Genomic DNA, 21,520 nt, shown 5'->3' with positions numbered 1-21,520 from the left:
GCCGGCCCGCCTGGCGCTGCTCCTGCCGCAGCGGCCGCGCTCTCGCGAGACTGCGCCGCGCCGCCGCGGCGCCTATGGAGGACGGTGAGATCTCGCGAGAGTTGTCCTGGCTGCTGCTGTCCAGGGTCCTGTTGCCGCCGGCCGCGGGGAGGGGCGGGGAAAGGGGCGGCGACCCGCAGAGCGGAGGGGTCGTTGCCGGGTGCAGTGGTCCCACCTGGGGCAGGGCAGAGCCTCCAGGGGGCGTGGGCGGATCCACAGGTGTAGAAGGAGACCTTCTATGGGGGACAGGCTACTTGTACCCGGCAGGCTAAGGGGAGCCCCCAGGTCCCATCAGCGGGACCAGCGCAGGTGAGGGGTGATCTGCTGGGAAGCAGCTCTGCAAAGAAGGACCTGGGAGTGCTGGTGGGCAACAAGTTCGCCACAAGACAGCAATGTGATCTTGTAGTCAAGAAGGCAAATGGTCTCCTAAGGTGCAGAGTGTGGCCAGCAGGTAAAGGGAGGTTCTCTTCCCCCTCGACTCTGCCCTGCTGAAGCCACTTCTACAGTCCTTAGTCTGGGCTCCACAGTTTAAGAGTGACAGGGAACTCCTGGAGACAGCCCAGTGGGGGCTGCAAAAATGGTGAGGGGCCTGGAGCATCTCTGTGAGAAAGAAAGGCTGAGAACCCTTGGGCTGTTGAGCCTGGTGAAGAGCAGCCTGTGAGAGGATCTTCTCAATGCTCAGCAAGAGATAAAGGGTAGGGGGGAAAGAGGCTGGGGCCAGACTCTTCTTAGTGGTGCCCTGTGACAGGACAAGGGGCAGTGGTCATAAACTGGAACACAGAAAGTTCCACCTGAAACGTTAGAAGAAACTTCCCTGCAGTTGAGGGTGTCGGAGCCCTAGAGCAGGCTGCCCAGAGTTTGGGGAAGTCTCCTCTGGAGAAATTCCTGCCTGAATATTGCAGGCAACCTGCTGTGGCTGCCTCTGCTTTAGCAGGGGGCTTGGACTGGATGATCTCCAGAGGTTCCTTCTAACCCTCACCATGCTGGGATTCTGTGACCAAATTCAGGGGTCCCCATTCCATACCCTGCCTAGGTTCTCACTGTGGTCTGCCTCACACCTGTTGCAGTAATTACCAGCTTGCATGAAGGGCAGAGGATCTGCTAATTGCTTGTCAGTAATGCCAAGGTTGGAGGCAAAGAGCAGGGGGATGAATTGACTCACAGGCGAGCTAGGACAGAGACAGGAAGCTCTGAAAGAGACACAAATCCTCAGTCAGCTTGAGGCCTCCATAGGCAGTGTCCCTTGTCCTCAGTGTCATTGCAAGGAGTCCTATGCTTGTACCTCCTGCCTCAAGGCCTGTGAGCATGTCCATGCAGTGTCATGAAGCTGGCTTTATCTGACAGCTAAGGCTTCCCCTTCAGGGTCCAACCTCAAGCATCAACATGCTATCATTTGGCACAGAGGGGCAGTGAGGGCAATGTCCCACCCTGGGAAGTCAGGGAAGAAGCTAAATCTCTTTACACCAGGAAGCCGTGGTCAACAAAAAGCCCAAGCAGATGAACAGCATCACTCTGTGGTGATACTGGGAAGGAAACCTGGCAGAAGCAGGGGAAACACCTATTGCACAGATGGTAAAATAGAGGGAAGCAGGAAAAGAAGTGTGCCAGAGATTACCCCGTATCTGAGGGCCCAGCTGTCCACTCTAAATGCCTTGGTCTTGGACTCTGAGCTGCTGTTCCCTACAGGGATGCATCCCTGTGCATCCAGCCCTGTCCCCTGCACAGCAGCAGGGGAGCACAAGGAGGAACATGAACAGCAAGGGCAGAAGGGGAGGTAGTTGTGGATCCCCATTCCTGCTGAGTGAGACCTCACGAGGGTGCTCTGAGACTTGGAGTGCTGCACAGACTTTGCTTGCAGGCATCTCTGCACCCTGCAGGCACTGAGCACCCTGGGATTTGGGACTGGCCACACATCCCAGCCCCACTTCCCTGAGGAGGATTTCCTGACATTCAGCTCAGGCCCAGTTTCACCACAGGTCAGCTGTGAGATCCCATCCTTGGGCCAAGGACCTTGGGAGCTACTTTGTTTCCCATATTTCTCCTCTCTTGAGCTTTCTCTCATCTAGATTGGTTCCCCATCCACTTCTTTGCCTGCCTCAGGTCCTCCAGCACCTTCCTGTCTCATCAAGACTTTGGGGATGGCCAGCTGCAGAGCTGTTCCTTGCCCTCAGCACTGCCACATTTCCATCATAGGCTGCACAAGAAGGTCAGGAATCAAACAGATGGGTGCTCCCCTTGCTCATGGGAGCTGTTTAGGAAGCCAAGGAGAGAACACGGGCATAGGGCAAGAGCTTGACTACCTGGCACCCATCCCACACTACCTGAGCAGAGCCTGCTAGAAAGAATAAGCAGGTTTAACCAGAGCTCCAGGTGAGACAGCAAGTAGACAGGTTCAAAGTCAAGCCCAGAAACCAACCTGCAGGTCAAGTCCAGTTCACAGGCTGAGATCCAGAGCAGCAGGAAGCAAGCATGAGGATAGCTGCAGCTAACCTAGAGACCACTCACAACAGAGCTCAGACTAGGACCAAGGCCTCTGACCTGAACTTAAATAGAGCAGAACTTGACGGGGGGTGGGGGGGGTGGGGGGGTGGGGGGTGGAATGGTGGTGGTGGTGTCTCAGGTGGGGCTGATCAGGAGCATTAGGACTTATGAATGGCCTCAGAACCTTTACAGTGTCCTCCTGCTCCTTCTGCTAGAGCTTTGTAGAGGGATTTAGCCTCTAAAAGGATTTTTTTCCCCTCTCCTTTTTTCATTGCCTCACTCAGGATAAGAATTACCTTGAGCTCCACTGGTTTCTGCTTAAGGGAGGGATGGGAGGATTCTTTTGCTGGTTCAGCTGACTGAGAGCTGGTGGCATTCTAGGATGCTCTTAGAACATCTCTGGCACCTTGAGGTAACATTTGTACCTCCAGGATCACGTCCACTGGGGGGGGCTGGTCTTGAGAAGCTCCCACACCCTGGTTAGGACTGGGATAGGGGATCCCTGTAGCTGTGGCACCCTAACTATCCATGGGCACCTCACTTGGGACTGCAATCAGCCCTGGCATCAGCCCTGCCACCAGGTGCAACGTGATGAGCACCTGAGACCTGAGCTGGGCCGATGTGACGCAGAGATGGGTGGCAGGGCCCAGACTTTCCTTGTATCGGGTGCTGCAACTTTCCGCCCTGCTCCCATGCAGGGCCACCTCGGGTGAAAGAAAATATAGAGAGGGCAAGTGGAGGGCAGGAGTTCAGGTTACTGCTCCTCTCCACCCGTCCTGCTCTCTCTTAGGAATGTGGTTAGAATAGAATAGAATAGAATAGAATAGAATAGAATAGAATAGAGCAGGTTGGAAGAGACCTTCAAGATCATCAAGTCCAACCTATCATCCAGCACCACCTAATCAACTAACCCATGGCACCAAGCACCCCATCAAGTCTCCTCCTGAACACCTCCAATGATGGCAACTCCACCACCTCCCCAGGCAGCCCATTCCAGTGGGGGTTTTTCCTCCTTTTTTCCAGGGTTGGCCAGGCCCACTTGGAGATCTGGCTCTGTGCTGTTCCTTTAAGTATACAGATAGAATGGCTTGGGTTGGAAGGGATCCTAAAGATCATCTAGTCTCATTCCCCGTGCCATGGGCAGGGATACCTTCCACCAGACCAGATTGCTTGAAGCCTCATCCAGCCTGGTCTTAAACACATCCAAGGATGAGGTGTCCACAACTTCTCTGGGCAACCTCTTCCAGTGTCTCACCACTCTCATGGTAAAGAACTTCTTCCTAATGGCCAATCCAAATCTACCCAGCTCTAGATTCAAACCATTGTCCCTCATCCTGTCACCACAGGCCCTTATAAAAAGTCCCTCTCCAGCTTTTCTGTAGCCCTCTTCAGGTACTGGAAGGCCACTGGAAGGTCTCCCCAGAGCCTTTTCTTCTCCAGGCTAAACTGACCTAGCTCCCTCAGTCTGTCCTCATAGGAGAAGTAGCCTTGTAGCCCTCTCTGTCCCCACCACTGCCAGCCCTCCTCTCTTGGCTCCTTTGCCAAATGGCCCTTCAAGCTCACACCTCTTGTGGGATTGGAACCATGCAAAAGGGTCCCGCAGCGATGGGGACTCCCCATCCCAGGATGGGACCCTCAGCCCTGTGGGGTGCTGCCAGCTTGTGGCAGTGGGGCTTGGGATGCTCAGAGAGAAACTGTAATCAAGAAAAGGAGGAAGGGACTGGTCCCTGAGTCCTGGTATGAGCAGGGTGGATGCTCAGCTAGGACAGAGGGACAAGATGCAGGGTGCAGTTCCTGTAGTCTGGATTTTTCTCCACTCTTGCCTTGACCATTTGCCTCTTCTCCATTTTAAACAGCTCCCCATTCTCTTTCACAGTGTTTTGTTGGGTTTCTCCACCCCCCCACCTAGTCCTCCCATGCTGGGGCTGTCTGTGCCTTTGTGTGTCCCCCCACAACCCCACTCTCCTCCCTCTCCCACCCTGCACTTTGCTGCGGCTGAGCTCATTTTGGCTTCTTCCATCGCTCGGAATAACCAATCCACTCTGTTGTCCTCCAACAAATAAGCTGACAGCCTAATGAATGGCTTCAGATGATAATTAGCAGCAGAGCTGCTAATAATGAAATTCATTTACATTTTGAGTGCTGCAGAGGAAAAGCAAGACCCTGCCATTAATGCCCCCCCACTGCTGCAGCCTTTGCTTTTGAGGGGGAGGGGGTGCCTCTTCCGCAGCTCTTTGAGGGATGCAGCAAGGCCTGGCCATGACTGCTCCTCCTCTGCCTGCATTTCAGAGGCTGCAAGAAGCAGAGTTAGTTAAGCAGCAACTAGAGTTGTGGGGAGAGAAGCTGCTGCTGCTGCTTCCATCGTCTGGAAAGGCCATAAAATGGGCCACAGGAGGTGATTCTGGGCCAGGGCAGGAGGAGTGGATGCTTCACTGAGCACTAGGGATTCATCCAGCTCCACGAGTTCCCAAGGAAGGAGCCAAGCACCTTCTGCAAAGATACCACAAGCAGAAAGGGGAAGGGAAAAAGGACATTTTAAGGATGCCACAAATAGCCATCAAGTGAAAGAGGGGGGAAATGATGTCACTTCATCTTGTGTGAGCAAGGGCTTCATGATGGGAGCACAGTGATCAGGCACGCTGTCTGCTCTGCAGAGTGCCAGGTGGGACTTGGGGGGGTTCAAAGCCTGAAGCTGGCCTGGGAGCATCATGTGCCCTGTTTTGGTTCCCCCACTCCATGCCAAAGGGGCCTCAGGGGGTGTTATCTGGGTCAGGAGGTGTTCCCCATCCCCTTGGCTTTTCCAGTGTGGTAGTGCACTGCTCTTGTGTGGAGCACCCCAGCCCACATGGGTGGCACCCTGGTGCTCCCATTGTGCACAGTCTGTGTCCCCCATGCATGTGCTCCCATGTCAGAAAGCTGCTTTGGGGGCCAGAGGGAGGGCAGGGTTCACCCTGGCTGGGAGGGGACGGTGGCATCCTGCCTGGCCACAGCCTTCACCTCCATGGGCACGGGGGTGATGGATTGATTTATTTATGTATTTTCTCAAGCCCTGCTCTGAGTGAAAACAATCCAGGGGCCTCCAGAGGCCGAGAAGATTTGAGTGCAAGTCAATACTCCAGTGTCTTTCCACTGGGTAATGATCCCCCAGGCAGCAGGGCAGGCAGGGGACAGGCAAGTGACAGGGGTGGGCAGAGGGCCAGCCCGGGGAAGGGACATGGCCTCTGCCCTGGGAAAGGATTGGGGCAGAAAGAGGAGATCTTCTAGCCTGCAATAGGTGTCTCCTGGAATGGGCTACCAAGGAAATCTGCTGCTGAGCCCACGGTGGGCAAAGCCATGCTGGGGACACAGAGATGAGCAAGGGACAGGGCCCGGGAGAGCAGCGGGGAGAGGGAGGGAGGGAGGGAGGGATGGGGGAGGAGGAGGAGGAGGGAGAGAAATCAGCCGTGAAACCATCCCTGCCATGACATCTGCTCCTCGGGGCTCTGGGGACAGGCAGCTTTTCCTGTGGGAGAGCCAGGGCTGAGGCTGCAGGGTACTGGGGGGTGCAGAGCCCTGGCATGCTCGGTGCCATCTGCCAGGATTTGTCCTTTCTGTGGGTTCCGGGGCTGAAGTAGCTTCTCTGATGGCTAATAAGGACTGAGCTCAGGTTGCCAGCTTTCCCAAAGTCCCTCCTACACCTCTGTGCAGCTCCTCGTGGGGATGCTGCTGGGCAGAGGGTGCAGGGCAGGCTGGCTGCCTGAGCTCTGCTGACATTGGCAGTTCCCAGTTGGTGTCCTTGAGCGGAGCAAGCACCGAGAGAAGGGACCAGGTTCTCTTTAAGGGGGCAGGACTCTGGGAGCATCATGAAGGCAAGAATGAGCTTCTCCCTCTGCTTTCCACCTTCCCCTCCTTCCCTTCCCTTCCCCTCCTGCTGTTTCCCCGCCTGCATGCTCACGGCTGGGAACCAGGGCTCCCGGCTCACCCCTTCCCCTTCCCTGGCTCTTGGTGCCGGGCAGAAGCTGGGTGCTGGGATGGGAGGCTAAGCGAGGGGAGGAGGAGGAGGAGGAGGAGGGGAGGAAGGGGAGGGAGAGGGGGAGGATCTGCTAATTACACAGAACAGCTCTGGGGGCTGCTGAAGTCCAGAATGAAGCAAAGAGCAGCAGAAGCAAGTGCTGCAGTGGGAGCGGAGGAGCCCAAGCATCACCAAGAGCCTGAGCCAGCTGCTGGCCCCACTGAGAGCGACCAGGGACATCCAGGGGACCCTGCAGCCCTGTCCCTTACAGGGGACAGTCTCTGGCACAGCCACCTAGCCTGCTGCCAGCTCCTCCACAGCCAGCTCCGGGCAAGGAGCGTGGAAGGGGCTGGTGGTGCCAGGGACACAGGACTAAACTCAGCCCTCCTCCAGGCTGGGCTGGAGGGCAGTGGAGTCAGCCCTGTCATGGTCCCAGGGGGCTAGAAGCTGAAACAGATCCACCAGGAAGAGGTGAAGGATGGCTGCTGGAGGAGAGAGAGCCAAGCCTGCCGCCCAGTCCGGGATGGAGAACTTCCGAAAGGTGAGGACATCGGAGGAGGAGAGCCCGCTGCCCTTCCCTGACCTGCCCCCCGACGTGGTGGAGATGAAAGTGAAGGAAGGCAGCAAGATCAGGAACCTGATGAACTATGCCATGGCCCAGATGGAGCTGAAGGGCAGAAGGCAAATCGTCTTCAGCGGCTGCGGCAGGGCAGTGACCAAGACCATCACCTGCGTGGAGATCATGAAGCGGAAGCTGGGGGGTCTGCACCAGGTCACCAAGGTACGTTACAAAACCCTGCTGGAGGTCTGGGAGAACCAGGACCCTCTGCCCGGTGGCCCAGCGCAGAACCTGACAGTCCACAAGAACGTCCCCTCCATCTGCATCCTGCTCTCCAGAGACCCCCTGGATCCCAACGAGACGGGCTACCAGCCCCCAGAGCCCCAGCCTGGGCCGCAGGCGCAGCCCGGAGAGGCAGCAGAAGACAGCTCGGGAGCCTCCACCAAGGGGCTGAAGCGGCCCCTGCCACCTCCTGGTGAGGAGCTGCTGCCCAAGAAGTTGCAGGTACAGGTACCAGGCAGTCCGAGGGGCACGGGGACCACCGACCACCAGGCAGAGCACCACCAGTGACCCCAGCATCTCCCGCCCCGAGCAGCTGAGACGCTGGCTCTACAGGCAGGAGACTGGATGTTGGAGAACCTGGGGCTTTGTTAGCTGCTTGGCTGGGGGTAAAGGCAGGGTGAAGCCTGTGTCATGCTTGCTCCAGGGTCACTGAGGTGCTGCAGGCTCCACTCAGTGCCTCCCTGCTCACTGCTGCTGCTCCAGCTGACCCCAGTGTGTGAGAGCTTGCTGCTGGTGGGGAGGAGGAAAAGCTTGTCCCTAGATTTTGGGTGAGACTTAAAGGGTTAAGCCTGCCAGCTCTTGGTTATGTGTGGGGATTGAAGCAGCAGGGGTGAGGATGTATTGGGGGAGGGGGAAGGAGCTGCTGCCCCCACGTTCAGCCACCCAGGGACAACACCAGCACCAGCCACCTTTCTGCAGTGACTCCCAGGGAGCCAGAGCACCCATTGCCTTTCAGCACCATCACTCCCCAGCGCCATGTCTCAGCCACCAGGAGAAATGGTTTTGACCCAAACCGTCTGGAGTAAAACCTTCATCCCCCAACCTGCTGCTATTACACCGGGGAGGAGCTGCTGGGTTTATTCACGCTGGGCTCAGCACCCCACGGTGCCCAGACTCACCCCAAATCGCACACCCAAGCAAGCAGAGTGCTGTGGGACAGCAGAAGAAAACGAAACAAGCCTTCTACCTTCACCAGATGGTCAGCTCTCTGCCCTCCCAGAGGTGTTTGTGGGATCTGGAGCTGGGGTGAAGCCCTGATGCTGGGAGCTGGGAGGCAAGGGGAATGATAGGTGGGTAGCTGTCACGGCTGGATGCTTTGCCCGGCACAAGATGGGGAAGTTTTGGGGTTGTGGGCTTGGCTGCAGAGCCCTTGCTGTGGGCTGGGTCCCTGGGAGAGCTCTTTGGAATGAAATCCCTGCTCCTTCCAGGGGGGGACGGGAAATAAATGGAAAATAAAAGCTCTTTAGAAATCCCTGAAGTGTGTCTTTGGGGGAAATGATGGGATTGTCCAGACCACAGCACAGAGCAGCACAGAGAGGATCCAGGAATAAAGGGATCCCAGGCAAGCCTTGTCCCTTGCTGGAATGGCATTGGTGACTCCTATGTGCCCTGGCAGCAGCCTGGTCACCGCTGGCACAGCAGAGCCTGGCAAAGTCCCTATGCCAGCTCCCCAAGCTGGCACATCAGAGAGTGGGGCGAGGTGGGGAGGGCAGAGGATGAGATATGGGAGGCCAGGCAAGCCCTGATCTACCTGGTTCCCCTTGACCCAGCCCAGGCAGCCTCCAGAATGAATGAAGCTGGTATTATTGAGGGCACCCTTCCCAAAAGCCATCCAGGAGGCATGGTTGGGCTGCAGCTGCCTTATCTCCCTGCCTCGCTCCTCCTCTATCCCCTCTTTTGTCCAGGGCTTGCTTGGCAAACGTTTTGCTTGGCTGGGAAGGGGAATGAAAGGAGAGCAGAGAATGAAGAGGAGGAGGAGGAGGATGCAGGGGTCTGTTTTGTTTGGCGATGACCTTGTTATCTCCCTCAGCAGGCAGCTGCTCCTCTGGGCCGGAGGATTGTACTTATCTGTCCTGCTGCAGACCGATTCACTTCACTTATCTGCTGCCATGTACTCGAATATTAATTTCCAATTGTTATTTTATTGTGATTATTCTTTTTTTTTTTTGGGGGGGTGGGAAAGCTTTGGGCTCCATCCCACCCAGCACTTGCTCTCCCCAGCTTCTTCCCTCTGGTACGAATGCCATTCACGTTCAACCCTCTGCCCCACACATGAGCTGAAGCTCTGGGTCCAGGCTCCTACCCCAGATTTCTTTTTTTATTATAATTTTTTTTTTTTTTTTGCACTTAAAGTCAAGCTAATAAATAAAATCCTCCCTGAATGCTCCGAGCCTAAAGGCTGTCACAGCCACGCAGCTGAGAACTCAAAGCCCTTCACATCCCCTGCGCCCCACTGCTGCTCACATCACTCCTCAGCACGAAGAAAAACGAGGAGAGGGGAGAGGGGGGGAAAAAACCCCACCCCACCCCCCCGAAACCAAGCACTAATTCCTCCTCATTGTTTTGTTAACGGTGGGAATTGTTTTTAATTGGTTTTGTACGCAGGCAATTTGCAGTCTTGGAGGCAGGAGCAGCCTGGGGACTTCGCACTCCTCGCTTGGCTGGCCGCAGCCCAAGGGTTTCCCGCATGAGAAACCGCTTAAAATAAAAAACTCCCGAAAGACTGGAACCCAAAGCGTGCAGCGTTTGAAATCGTACGATGGCACTTGGCTCCACTGAGTCCTGAAGGGCACACGGCCGGCCAAAGGGTCAGCCCTATCCTCCCCACAACACAGAGGGCAGTGGAGGCTGAGGGCAGCATCCTGCACGCAGGGTCAATGAGGTTTTCCTGAGCCTTCCTGGGCGCCGAGCCTGGCACCTGGGCAGAGCCAACGGAACGCCTTGGAGAGCTGCTGGTCGCTGCAGCCACATCCAGGCTGGGTCCCATTTATTCCCCTCTCTAGGAAGAAGCGAAGATGTTTTCTCTCGCTAGAGCTGGGGCCACACCGTAACCATGAGCAGCGGGAAGCCCCAGGGGCTATGCTTGCCCTGCGGGAAGCCACACCGGGACCATGGCGACCGGAGCGCCGTTAACAGGGCTTCAAGACCACAGAGCCCACAGAAGCGGAAAGAACGCCGCAGGCACAACCCCTCACAGCCACCACCGCATCTCTTCATAGGGCAGGGGGCTAGGGGCAGCACCACCTCCGCCACAAAATGGCGGCCGGCAGCCCCTGGGCAGGCGACAAGCTAAGCCCCGCCCCTGCGGTCTTCCCGCCGTGCCTCCGCGGCGCGGTTTGTCCCTTCAGCGCTCCCGTAGCCACCGCCTCCCGCTCTTCCTCGGTCCCTCCTCTGCCTTCCACGCCCGCAGCGCGCGCCGTCCGGTGCCAGGAGCGAGCGGCGCGCGCCCCCGGTGCTCCCCCGCTTCCCCGCCGCCGCCATGCTGGCCACTGCCGCCGCGCTCCTCCGCCGCTGCGCCGTCTCCGGCCTCCGTTCCACCGTCCGCCGGCCTGCCGGCCCCGCAGGTGAGCAGGCCGCCCACCAGCCCGCGACCTTTCCCGCCGCCCTGCCCCGACCCTACCCCGGTATGGCTCGGCCCCAAGGGACGCGGGCGAGGCAGGGGGCAGGTGGTAGGAAGACGGCGGCGCCCATCCCGTGGCGCCGTGTCCTTGCAGTGACCTGCCGGCGTCACTCGAGGGCAGGCTGTGACTGCGGCCTAGTGCGCGCCGTCTCCATCGCACCCGGCCGCCGCTCCGCTCCCGCCGCCCCCGGTGACCTCCCGCTGTTACCGTCCCCGTCGCCTCCTGCGGAGCGCCGGGCCCCTTCCCGGGCCTGTAGCGGGGAGGGTGGCGGCGGTCTCTCCGGGCTTCCCGTGAAGGTGACATTGACGGTGACCTCTGCAGCTAGCTGCCCAGCCTTGGCACCGGGGATCGCTGAGGGATACCGGGGCTGCCCTCCGGCCCCAGGGGCGATCGGGATGGGACAGCTCTGCGCCATCCAGCGCCTGGCCTCTTTTTTCCCTCCTCATCAACACTGCAGTTAATAGGAGTAGGAAGAAAAGAGGCCACAGGCAGGGCGGGGTGAATGGGGAACCAGAGTTAGAATACGGAGACTGCGGAGAAGGCAGTGGCTGTACAGTTTAATTAATAGCTAATTAACAGCCATTAAAACGCTTTGAGCTCTATGTGCGCCTCTCCTGGCTTCTCCACGCCTTTGCTAACCAGCAGGCTCCATGTTCTTCTTTCCCAAGGTCTTGTATTACAAACGCCCCCACTTAACACTCCTGACCCGAGTCGCCTTTGCTGGTGACCTCGGGGGGGGTTATGTTTCGGCCTTGGGGTCATCTCCTGTGCCCCTGGGTGTAGATTTACCCTTATATAACGCCACAAAACGTTCTGCATCTAATGCACTTGTAGCCCTGGGCTTCTCCTTGCCCTTCCCAGTATATGAGTGCTCCTCGTCATGAGTGTTTGCCTTCTGTGCTCGTTGACAGGGAAAGCTGACAAATCCTGGCGCTTGGGGAGCTTTAACACATCTTTAGATGTGTTAAATGAGATCGTTTGGGGCTGCTCTGGCTCTCAGAAGCCTGTTGATCTGTCTTGAAAATGCACCTCTGCCAACAGGCTTGCCCTTTGCTTCTTCACTGAGCTCAGAATCTGCCCCATAGGTAGGTTGGCATGGTTCAGCTGTCACACAGGCACTAGCTGTGTGACACTGACCTTGATGGACCCCACTGAAGTGGGAGGCACCCAGAGTGGCTGGCAGAGTCTGGTCTGCAGGGGACAGGTAGAAGCCTTAGTGTGGAAGACAAAGGGTGGGGGAGAAACATCAGCGGTTGAAAAATGCATCCTGGAAATCCAGAGTTCATATTCTTTATTTTCAGCACTCTTTTAGTCCAACCAAGCCCTTCCTTTGTTTAGGACTAAAGGAAATGGGTCTTTTGATCACTCAGTGGTAAGAGGCTTGGATTTCTTCACTTGAGGGTGGCATTTGAGAACCACTTAGGCTTTTCTGTAACAGGTTTGCTGTTTCTCTATAGGGCTTGCTTTGTGTTTGGCAGGGGGGATGGGAAAGATCTCCTCCAAATGAGCTTTTCAGCAGTGTCCTCTCACTCCCTGCCTGGCTGCAGGAGTGTTTGCAGAGAGGTGCTCTTGTTCTGAGCTCAGCTCAGTATTGGAGAAAGCAGGGCCAAAGGTCTGATTTGGAGCTGGGGAGAGGATGGGGAATCTCTCTGCAGAACAGCAAGAGTGTTGTCATTCTGGCTTGGTCTGGCATTTACTTTTGTCTTACCTCATTTATGTAAAGAAAACAAAATCAAGCTATTTGTGTGGTATGGGAAGCATGGTGTACCCCAAAATTGCAGCTAAGATCACAGAATTAACCAGGTTGTAAAAGACCTTTGAGATCATCAAGTTCAACCTGTCACCCAACACCATCTAAACAACCAAACCATGGCACCAAGGGCCTCATCCAGGCTCATTCAACCCCTCTGCAGTGAGCCAGGGACATCTTGCAACAAGGTCAGGTTGCTTGCTTCACAGCATGCTGGTCACTGGGATCTTCAAAGTGTAGCTAGGAGGGATGGAAAAATGCAGCCCAGCTTGGGGCTGCTGCTTTTCAATAAGGCTTGGTAGTTGGTCAGTGTGAGTAGCCCCTAAAAATCTGGGAATTGTTCTGGTTGGAAAAGCACTTTCAGGTCATCAGGTCCAACTATTCTCTGACTATACAAAGGCTGGGGCTTAACCATTTCCCTCAGCATTGCATTTCTGCAGCTTTGAAACACTTCCAGGGATGGGGATTCAACCACCTCCCTGGGCAGCCTATTCCTGGCTTTGAGAACCCTTTCAAGTGAAGAAGTTTCTCCTAATGTCCAACCTAAGCCTCCCCTGGGGCAACTTGAAGCTTTTCTTGTCCTGTCACCTGTTACTAGGGAGAAGAGACCAACCCCCAGCTCACTCCAACCTTTCAGGGGGTTGTAGAGAGCAAGCTCTAGTTCATGCTAGGTTAAGAAAGAAGTGTCTCTCTGACTTCCCTGAAGCAAAGCTTGATCCTGGCAAGGTCACAGCTGGAGGGTGACCTCTGTAAATACTAGCAGAGTGAAATGAGCAGTGGGGAGAGGAAGCAGTCTCTACCCATGAAACAGCCTGCAGAATGCTTGGGCTGTGCAGGGAGGACTCAGCAGAGCTCCAGTGGGGGTGGAGGTGGCTGTTAGTTCCTTTCAGAAAACTCTTCCAGCCTTGGTAGGTTAAAGATAAGATAAAACCAAGTCATGATACAGAGTGGTGCCCAGGGCCAAAACCTGTTCCTAACCACATCAAGCTTGTTTGTCTGTTGGAGTGCAACCTGCTGCAGTGCTTTATTAATCATCAAATATTAATGCAGTTCCAGTCTTGAGATCCAGAGACTTTTCTTGGCTGGATCACAGAATGCATTGGGTTGGAAGGGAGCCTCCTAGGTTGTCTTGTCCAACACCTTAGGTGTGGAGGCAGCAGTGATTTTTAGGGGGGGTTTGTCTCCTCCAGTAGCCTGTTGGAAGAAATCTCTCTGATCCCTTTGGTTTTGAGAGCTTTTAGAGTTGGAGTCAGGTCATCTTGCACAGATTCCTAAAACCACCTTCAAGCAGGCTTCTGAATTTGTGGTGGAATCAGGGGCCTGCAGCTCGTTGCTGTTGAGTCATCCATCAAAGTCAGCCTGCTGGTTGTGAAATCTGCTTCAGCTGGGTTGAAAAAAAAATCAGTTTTGCAGCAATTTTGGGAGGAGGAAGTCACTGTAGAATAAGCAAAGGTGTTCATCTTAATTGGGTAACAGCATAACCAGCAGGGTGTAAGGTATGCCTCTGGAGACTCACGGGATGCTAGGGCTTGGAAGGGACCTCCAGAGATGGAGTCCAACCCCTTGCTAAAGCAGGATTCATGTAGCTAAACTCACTGCATTGACAAGTCCTGTGGGTTTGAGAAGGGTCCACTGTGTGGGACAGAATAACTAATGATGCTCCATGTACATGGATGTTAACATTTCTCTGGCTTGCTTCACAGTCTCACAGTATCACTAAGATTGGAAGAGACCTCAAAGATCATCAAGGCCAACTTGTCACCACAGACCTCATGACTAGACCATGGCACCAAGGGCCACATTCAATCCCCTCTTGAACACCTCCAGGGATGGGGACTCCATCACCTCCCTGGGCAGCACATTCCAGTGATGAATGACTCTCTCAGTGAAGAACTTTCTCCTCACTTCCAGCCTAAACTTCCCCTGGCACAGCTTGAGACTGTGTCCTCTTGTTCTGGTGTTGGTTGCATGGGAGAAGAGACCAACCCCTTCCTGGCTACCACCACCTTTCAGGGAGTTGTAGAGGGCAATGAGGTCTCCCCTGAGCCTCCTCTTCTCCAGGCTAAGCAACCCCAGCTCCCTCAGCCTCTCCTCACAGGGCTGTGCTCAAGGCCTCTCCCCAGCCTTGTTGCCCTTCTCTGGACACCTTCAAGTCTCTCAATGTCCTTCCTAAACTGAGGGCCTCAGAACTGGACACAGGACTCAAGGTGTGGCCTAACCAATGCAGAGTCCAGGGGCACAATGACTTCCCTGCTCCTGCTGGCCACACTGTTCCTGATGCAGGCCAGGATGCCATTGGCCTTCTTGGCCCCCTGGGCACACTGCTGGCTCCTGTTTAGGCAGCTGTCAATCAGCACCCCCAGGTCCCTCTCTGTTTGGCAGCTCTCAGCCACTCTGACCCCAGCCTGTAGCTCTGCCTGGGGTTGCTGTGGCCAAAGTGCAGCCCCTGGCACTTGGACTTGTTAAATGCCATCCTGTTGGCCTCTGCCCATCTGTCCAGCCTGGCAAGGTCCCTCTGCAGAGCCCTTGTGCCCTCTAACTGACCAACCTCTGCTCCCAGCTTGGTGTCACCTGCAAATTTGCTGATGACTGACTCCCTCCCCTCATCCAGATCAGCAATGAAGATGTTAAAGAGGATGGGGTCCAGCACTGATCCCTGGGGGATGCCACTGGTGCCTGGCCTCCAGCTGGATGTGGCACCATTCACCACCAAACTCTAGGAAGAGGGAAAACTGTATCTTGGCTTAGTTGACTCTAAGAAGAGGGAAAATTTCCTCTGTCCTACAGAAACAGGGATCCCAGAAAGCCCTTTTCAAGGACTGGTTATACAGAGTTGATTTTTCTCCTGCATGCCCCCCTCTCATTAAATAATCCTGCTCTGACCAAAGGTCTGGAGCCACTTGGGAAGTCTAATGTAGAACACAAACCAGCCACCTTGCCCCAGAACACCATTTTTAATCAGCTGTATTCATCCAGTGCTTATCCAGGCTGAGGACTACTCCAGACTGACTCCAGTGAGCAAAATAGGTGGTTTATAGCTTATGGGACCACAGCAGGGTTATTTTTGGCTTGCTTAAGGCCTCTTCCCTTTCTTTTTGGTCTCAGCTGTACTGCATGCCCGCTGCTACTCCCATGGGTCACAAGAATCAGATGAAGAATTCGATGCTCGCTGGGTGACTTACTTCAACAAGCCAGATATTGATGCCTGGGAGCTCAGGAAAGGTAAGTTGAGTGAAATAGGAAGAACTGATAGACTTCTGACCAGAAATAACTTATTTTAACTTCCCTCTCAGATAGCAAGAATAGTGAGAACTGTGAGCTTGGTGTAGGAGAGACATCCAGTAAGTACCCAGTCAGGGTGAGGTGCTCTGTGAGCCTAATTTGTTACCTCTCTGTTAGTGTGTGCCTGTGCTTGTAAGTTTTAGTGCCCCAGAACAGGCTTTTTAACAGCTGAGTGGGGGAGAGAGGGAAATGTTTGCTCTGAGGAAAGCATATTTGAGCTCAGCTGTTGCTTAGTGTATGACCACACACACACACCTTCCTTTGGACTTTGCCTCAGTGGCTTGGCCCTAACTCACTGCAGACTGTGTGGTTGCCTCCTGTTGTTGTTGGCTGTGAAATTGCCAGCTCCTATTAAAATTAACCCAAATTAGGGCTATAAAAGGTGTTTACATAACAGCCAGAGGGATCATGCCAGCATCACCTGGATGACAAGGTGTTGGGCTCTTCCCTTGGTAGGGAGAGGAAGGAGGAACCAGCAGCATGGGTTGTAGGAATGAAGCAGTTTTGCATTTCTTCATGATTGCATAGCTGAGGTACCAGACCCTGACTCCTTTTGGCAGCATGGTTGAAGCTGGCCACTGGGATTTCATGATAGCCACTTAAAATCTTAACATCTGGCAGTAGTGAGAGGGAGAAAAGCAGCAGACAGCCCTCAGCTCTCTGTGTGTGTCCTCAAAGTTGTGCTCAGCTTCTAAGGGCAGCTTGGTGCTGCGGTAATCACAGTATCACCAAGGTTGGAAGAGACCTCGAAGATCATGGAGTCCAACCTGTCACCACAGACCTGACTAGACCATGGCCCCAAGTGCCACATCCAATCCCCTCTTGAACACCTCCAGTGATGGTGACTCCACCACCTCCCTGGGCAGCACATTCCAATGACGAATGACTCGCTTGGTGAAGAACTTTCTCCTCACCTCCAGCCTAAACTTCCCCTGGCACAGCTTGAGACTGTGTCCTCTTGTTCTGGTGCTGATTTCTAGAGAGAAGAGACCAACCCCCTCCTGGCTACAACCACCTTTCAGGGAGTTGTAGAGGGCAGTGAGGTCTCCCCTGAGCCTCCTCTTCTCCAGGCTAAACAACCCCAGCTCCCTCAGCCTCTCCTCACAGGGCTGTGCTCAAGGCCTCTCCCCAGCCTTGTTGCCCTTCTCTGGACACCTTCAAGTCTCTCAATGTCCTTCCTAAACTGAGGGGCCCAGAACTGAGCACAGGACTCAAGGTGTGGCCTAACCAGTGCAGAGTCCAGGGGCACAATGACTTCCCTGCTCCTGCTGGCCACACTGTTCCTGATGCAGGAAACGCAGGTAATTCCTAATGCAGGTAATGCTTCATTCTGCCACGGAGTGGAGCAAAGTGGTGCTCAGCAGGTTCCTTTTGGTGGCATGCTGCACTGATGGCAAGTGCCTCTTGCTCTTTCTTTCACTCACAGGCATAAACACGCTTGTGGGTTATGACCTGGTTCCTGAACCGAAAATCATCGACGCAGCTCTGAGGGCGTGCAGACGGTTAAACGACTTTGCCAGTGCTGTCCGCATCCTAGAAGTTGTAAAGGTGAGTGGAGTGGCAGCCCAGGGCCTAACTGGAGTGTTGGGAGTTGCTGGGGGGGTCCAGCAGCAGAAGAGTTTTTCTTGGCTTGCAGGTGGTGGTGTGAAGGGAAACCACAACTTCCTGCTGCCAGAGTCAATAGCTTCACCGTGAGCAGGTTCTCGGTGGCCTGACAGAGTCATTCTGAGGCAAGAGATCCTGGCAGCACAGCTTCAAGTGAAACACTCCTCCCTGCAGTGATAGGATGAGGGGCAATGGCTTCAAACTGGAGAAGAGGAGATTTAGATTAAACGTTAGGAAGAAGTTCTGTGCCACGAGGGTGGTGGAGCACTGCAACAGGTTGCCCCAGGGGAGTAGCTGAGGCCTCATCCCTGGAGATACTCAAGGGGAGGCTGGAGAGGGCTCTGGGCAGCCTGATCTAGTTGAGGCTGCCCCTGCTGCCTGCAGAGGGGTTTGGACTGGATGACCTTTGGAGGTCCCTTCAACCCAGACCATTGCATGCTCACAGAAGATGCAGACTCTGGTAGGGAGGTCTTTAAGGATTTCTCTCCCCTTTTTGTTTCTTCACTAAGCATTACTAGAAACCCCTCGAGCAGAGGCAGCACTGAGCTGGCTGGGAGGAGTCACTGGGGGAGCTGCATAGGCTTCAGAAACAACACAAAGCAGCACCCTGAAACCTGAGCCCAGCCATCACTGAAGAGAGAGTTGATGTGGGTGGGGATGGAGCCAGGAGTTTTGTTTCAGTCACAGAAGCCAGCAGCTCTGCTCTTCCAGCTGCGAAGGGCAGGTGTGGAGGTCTTTTTGCTAGCTGTCAAAATGCACTGACTTAAAACCTGACTCCACAAGCAGTGGCTTCTCAAGTTTGCCCTTTCTGTGTACTTCTGTAGAACTGAAACTCTTTGGGTGGTTTTAGAGATGTAAGACAGATGGAAGAAGCTTCATCTGTTTTCCTTATCTCTTTGGGGTGTTTTTTTCTGTCCTTTTGTCCCCACAGCTCAGCTTGTCAGAGCTTGGGGACAAGTGTGTGCTCTTCCTGGAGCTCCCCTTCAATATCACTCAAAGGGTGATGTTTTTGCCTTGTTTATTCAAGTGAGTTTTCTCCCAGGTGTGCCCCCACAGCTGATTTAATTGTTCCTAGTTTAGTGATGAGATACCATTGCCATACCCTTGCCTAAGGTGTAAGCACTCCTTGGGCTGGTTTGCAGAGAAGGAGGTTGGTCAGGCCACAGATCCTTTTGTGGACACCAGGACTTCAAACCTCACTGGCATGTAGTGGACCTTGCCAATAGCTTGCTGTGGAATTAATACCATTCCTTTTTTGTTTAGGACAAGGCAGGACCTCACAAGGAAATCTATCCCTATGTTATCCAGGAACTTAGGCCAACTTTGAGTGAACTGGGAATCTCCACTCCAGAGGAACTGGGCCTGGACAAGGCATAAACCTTATTGGTAAGGGATGCTGTTACTTCTGAGACTCAGTGCCTTAAAACTCTCCTGGCAAGGACAGAGCCCTTCCTTGTCCTCGTAGGTGTGTGAAAGGCTGTGAAGCTCAGTGTCACAGTGTCACTAAGGTTGGAAGAGACCTCGAGGATCATCAAGTTCAACCTGTCACCACAGACCTCATGACTAGACCATGGCACCAAGGGCCACATCCAATCCCCTCTTGAACACCTCAGGGATGGGGACTCCACCACCTCCCTGGGCAGCCCATTCCAATGACGAATGACTCTCAGTGAAGAACTTTCTCCTCACCCCCAGCCTAAACTTCCCCTGGCACAGCTTGAGACTGTGTCCTCTTGTTCTGGTGCTGCTTGCCTGGGAGAAGAGACCAACCCCTTCCTGGATACAACCACCTTTCAGGTAGTTGTAGAGAGCAATGAGGTCACCCCTGAGCCTCCTCTTCTCCAGGCTAAGCAACCCCAGCTCCCTCAGCCTCTCCTCACAGGGCTGTGCTCAAGGCCTCTCCCCAGCCTTGTTGCCCTTCTCTGGACACCTTCAAGTCTCTCAATGTCCTTCCTAAACTGAGGGCCCCAGAACTGGACACAGGACTCAAGGTGTGGCCTAACCAGTGTTGAGCACAGGGGCACAATGACTTCCCTGCTCCTGCTGGCCACACTCTTCCTGATGCAGGCCAGGATGCCCTTGGCCTTGTTGGCCCCCTGGGCACACTGCTGGCTCCTGTTTAGGTGGCTGTCAATTAGCACCCCCAGGTCCCTCTCTGTTTGGCAGCTCTCAGCCACTCTGACCCCAGCCTGTAGCTCTGCATGGGGTTGCTGTGGCCAAGGTGCAGCCCCTGGCACTTGGACTTGTTAAATGCCATCCTGTTGGCCTCTGCCCATCTGTCCAGCCTGGCAAGGTCCCTCTGCAGAGTCCTTCTGCCCTCTAACTGACCAACCTCTGCTCCTAAAAGCTCGAGCTTGTGATGCCATTCTACCAAATACCTCTAACTACAGGTCTGCTTGGAGAAGTATCAACCCTTGTCAAAAGTGGCTTAAAAAATGGAACAGTACAGTTCCTTGAGAAGGAAACAGTGTGGCTGGCCACCATACCCAACCTCCCGGAAAGTCCTAGATAGGAATTGCCAGGCCAGTGGGTGCTGCAGCACCCAGGCAGCATGTTGACCTCTGCATCCCATCAGCTTTTCCACCATGAGTGTTTGTTAGCAAATGGTTGGGATGATTTCCACCAGAAATGCACAAATTTAGTCTTGGAAAGCCACTTTTTTATTTTACTGTTTGGTTTTTCAAAGCTGAGCTTAGTTTTTTCTAAATTTGAAAGCAGCTGTGATGAAGATGGTTAGAATAGAATAGACCAGGTTGGAAGAGACCCTCAAGATCATCGTGTCCAACCTATCATCCAACACCACCTAATCAACTAAACCATGGCACCAAGCACCCTATCAAGTCTCCTCCTGAACACCTCCAGTGATGGCAACTCCACCACCTCCTCATCATAAACCATGTCAGCCTCATATGAAGGCCTCATTATTAAACAGCAGCTCCTCTGGGGGAGGAGAAGCTGTGATTAATGTCAAGACCTAACGTGCTCTATTCCCAGACTAAAAGTAAGCCCTAAATAAAATCCTGCTCTGTAAAAGCAGTCTCTTGATGCAGTCCCTTCAGGAGGTGGCCAATCTCAGACTGCAAATAGCTCTTCATTCTGGATCTCTTAGTCCCTGCCCTCCTCCTTCCTCTGGGACACTGTGTCCTGGTGGGGTAAGGGGACTGAGGCAGCAGCGTTGGCAGTGCAGGGACTACGTTTGTGGGCTGGGGATTAAACTGAGTGTAAGAGTGAATGCTAGAAATAACTCACCTGAGATCCCATGGGAATTCTGGGGATCCTGGGCTGCTGCTGTAATTTTGTTCTGTTCTTTTCTAGGTGCATTGCTCAAGCATTTTCCTGAGGCCACCGGGTTGTACCACAGCGCCTGGAGGCACCAATGTTAAAACATTACCTTGTTTGAAGTTCACTTCTTCCTTTATTGAGTCACAATGTATGTGATGGGAAGTTGGACCTAATAAAGGAAAAACTGGTTTGACTGATGTGCTGGCACTGGTTTGTGTGATTAGTTCTTCTGGTTTTAGGAGGAAATGGAACAAACTGTTTAAATGTGCTCTCCCAAGGAGGCTTAAGAGTTTATAACCCTGTAAGAGCTTAATATAGAACTATTTCACTTGAAAAAGACCTCTGAGATCATCATGTTGTCAACCCAACACTGCCCTGACCATTAAACTGTGTCCCAAAGTGACACACATTCCTTGAACACCTCCAGGCAGGGTGCCCATGGCCTTGGCAAGCACCTGGCTTCACCTTTGGGAAGGGGCAAATAAGGACCCAACCAGGGGACATGGTGACCCTCTGGTACAGCCTGCTTTGGAGGGGAGGAGGAGAAGGAGGAGTTTGCAGGCCCCCTGCTCTCAGAGGAGGTTGATGCTTGAAACCAGGGAGGTGGTGGGAGGCTCCTGCTTGCCAAGGCTGTGCTCTGGCTGTGGGGTCTGGTGGGCCGGGGATCTGCTCTCTGAGGAGCCAGTTTTATTCTCCCTCTGTTCTGTCACAGACAGGAGTTCAGGAAAAAAAAAGAGGGGGAAAAGTTTTCTCTTTTGCCCTCAGGAAAGGTGTAATTGCGGAGGAAACGAGGGATATGTGTAGGGAAGGGGCTGCATGTCCCTGACGTCTGTCCCGGTGTCCCCCAG

General features: G+C 54.2%; 2 protein-coding genes across 2 annotated transcripts; both read left to right on the top strand.

Moving 5' to 3' along the window:
• Positions 1-5,993: 5,993 nt before the first annotated feature.
• Positions 5,994-8,807, top strand: RPP25 (ribonuclease P and MRP subunit p25). The gene is made up of 2 exons (XM_054169063.1): positions 5,994-6,368; positions 6,905-8,807. Exon 2 carries the CDS (start codon positions 6,990-6,992, stop codon positions 7,638-7,640), a length of 651 nt encoding a protein of 216 aa, XP_054025038.1. The 5' UTR covers positions 5,994-6,368; positions 6,905-6,989; the 3' UTR covers positions 7,641-8,807.
• Positions 8,808-10,518: 1,711 nt separating this feature from the next.
• LOC104310179 (cytochrome c oxidase subunit 5A, mitochondrial) lies at positions 10,519-20,869 on the top strand. The gene is made up of 5 exons (XM_054169065.1): positions 10,519-10,696; positions 15,609-15,725; positions 17,212-17,333; positions 18,654-18,776; positions 20,706-20,869. Exons 1-4 carry the CDS (start codon positions 10,612-10,614, stop codon positions 18,765-18,767), a joined length of 438 nt encoding a protein of 145 aa, XP_054025040.1. The 5' UTR covers positions 10,519-10,611; the 3' UTR covers positions 18,768-18,776; positions 20,706-20,869.
• The last annotated feature ends 651 nt before the right edge of the window (positions 20,870-21,520 follow it).

This window comes from Dryobates pubescens, chromosome 17, assembly GCF_014839835.1.
Source record: "Dryobates pubescens isolate bDryPub1 chromosome 17, bDryPub1.pri, whole genome shotgun sequence".
Taxonomy (NCBI): Eukaryota; Metazoa; Chordata; class Aves; order Piciformes; family Picidae; genus Dryobates; species Dryobates pubescens.
The sequence above is the reverse complement of the archived record's forward strand: the minus strand, read 5'-3'. Positions and strand labels throughout refer to the sequence as shown.

Excerpts from the sequence above, each read along its gene's own strand:
- RPP25 (XM_054169063.1), top strand. The coding sequence starts at position 6,990 with ATGGCTGCTGGAGGAGAGAGAGCCAAGCCTGCCGCCCAGTCCGGGATG.
- LOC104310179 (XM_054169065.1), top strand. The coding sequence starts at position 10,612 with ATGCTGGCCACTGCCGCCGCGCTCCTCCGCCGCTGCGCCGTCTCCGGC. Across the intron at positions 15,726-17,211 it reads TGCCTGGGAGCTCAGGAAAG|GCATAAACACGCTTGTGGGT; the intron begins GTAAGTTGAGTG and ends TTTCACTCACAG. Across the intron at positions 17,334-18,653 it reads GCATCCTAGAAGTTGTAAAG|GACAAGGCAGGACCTCACAA; the intron begins GTGAGTGGAGTG and ends TTTTTTGTTTAG.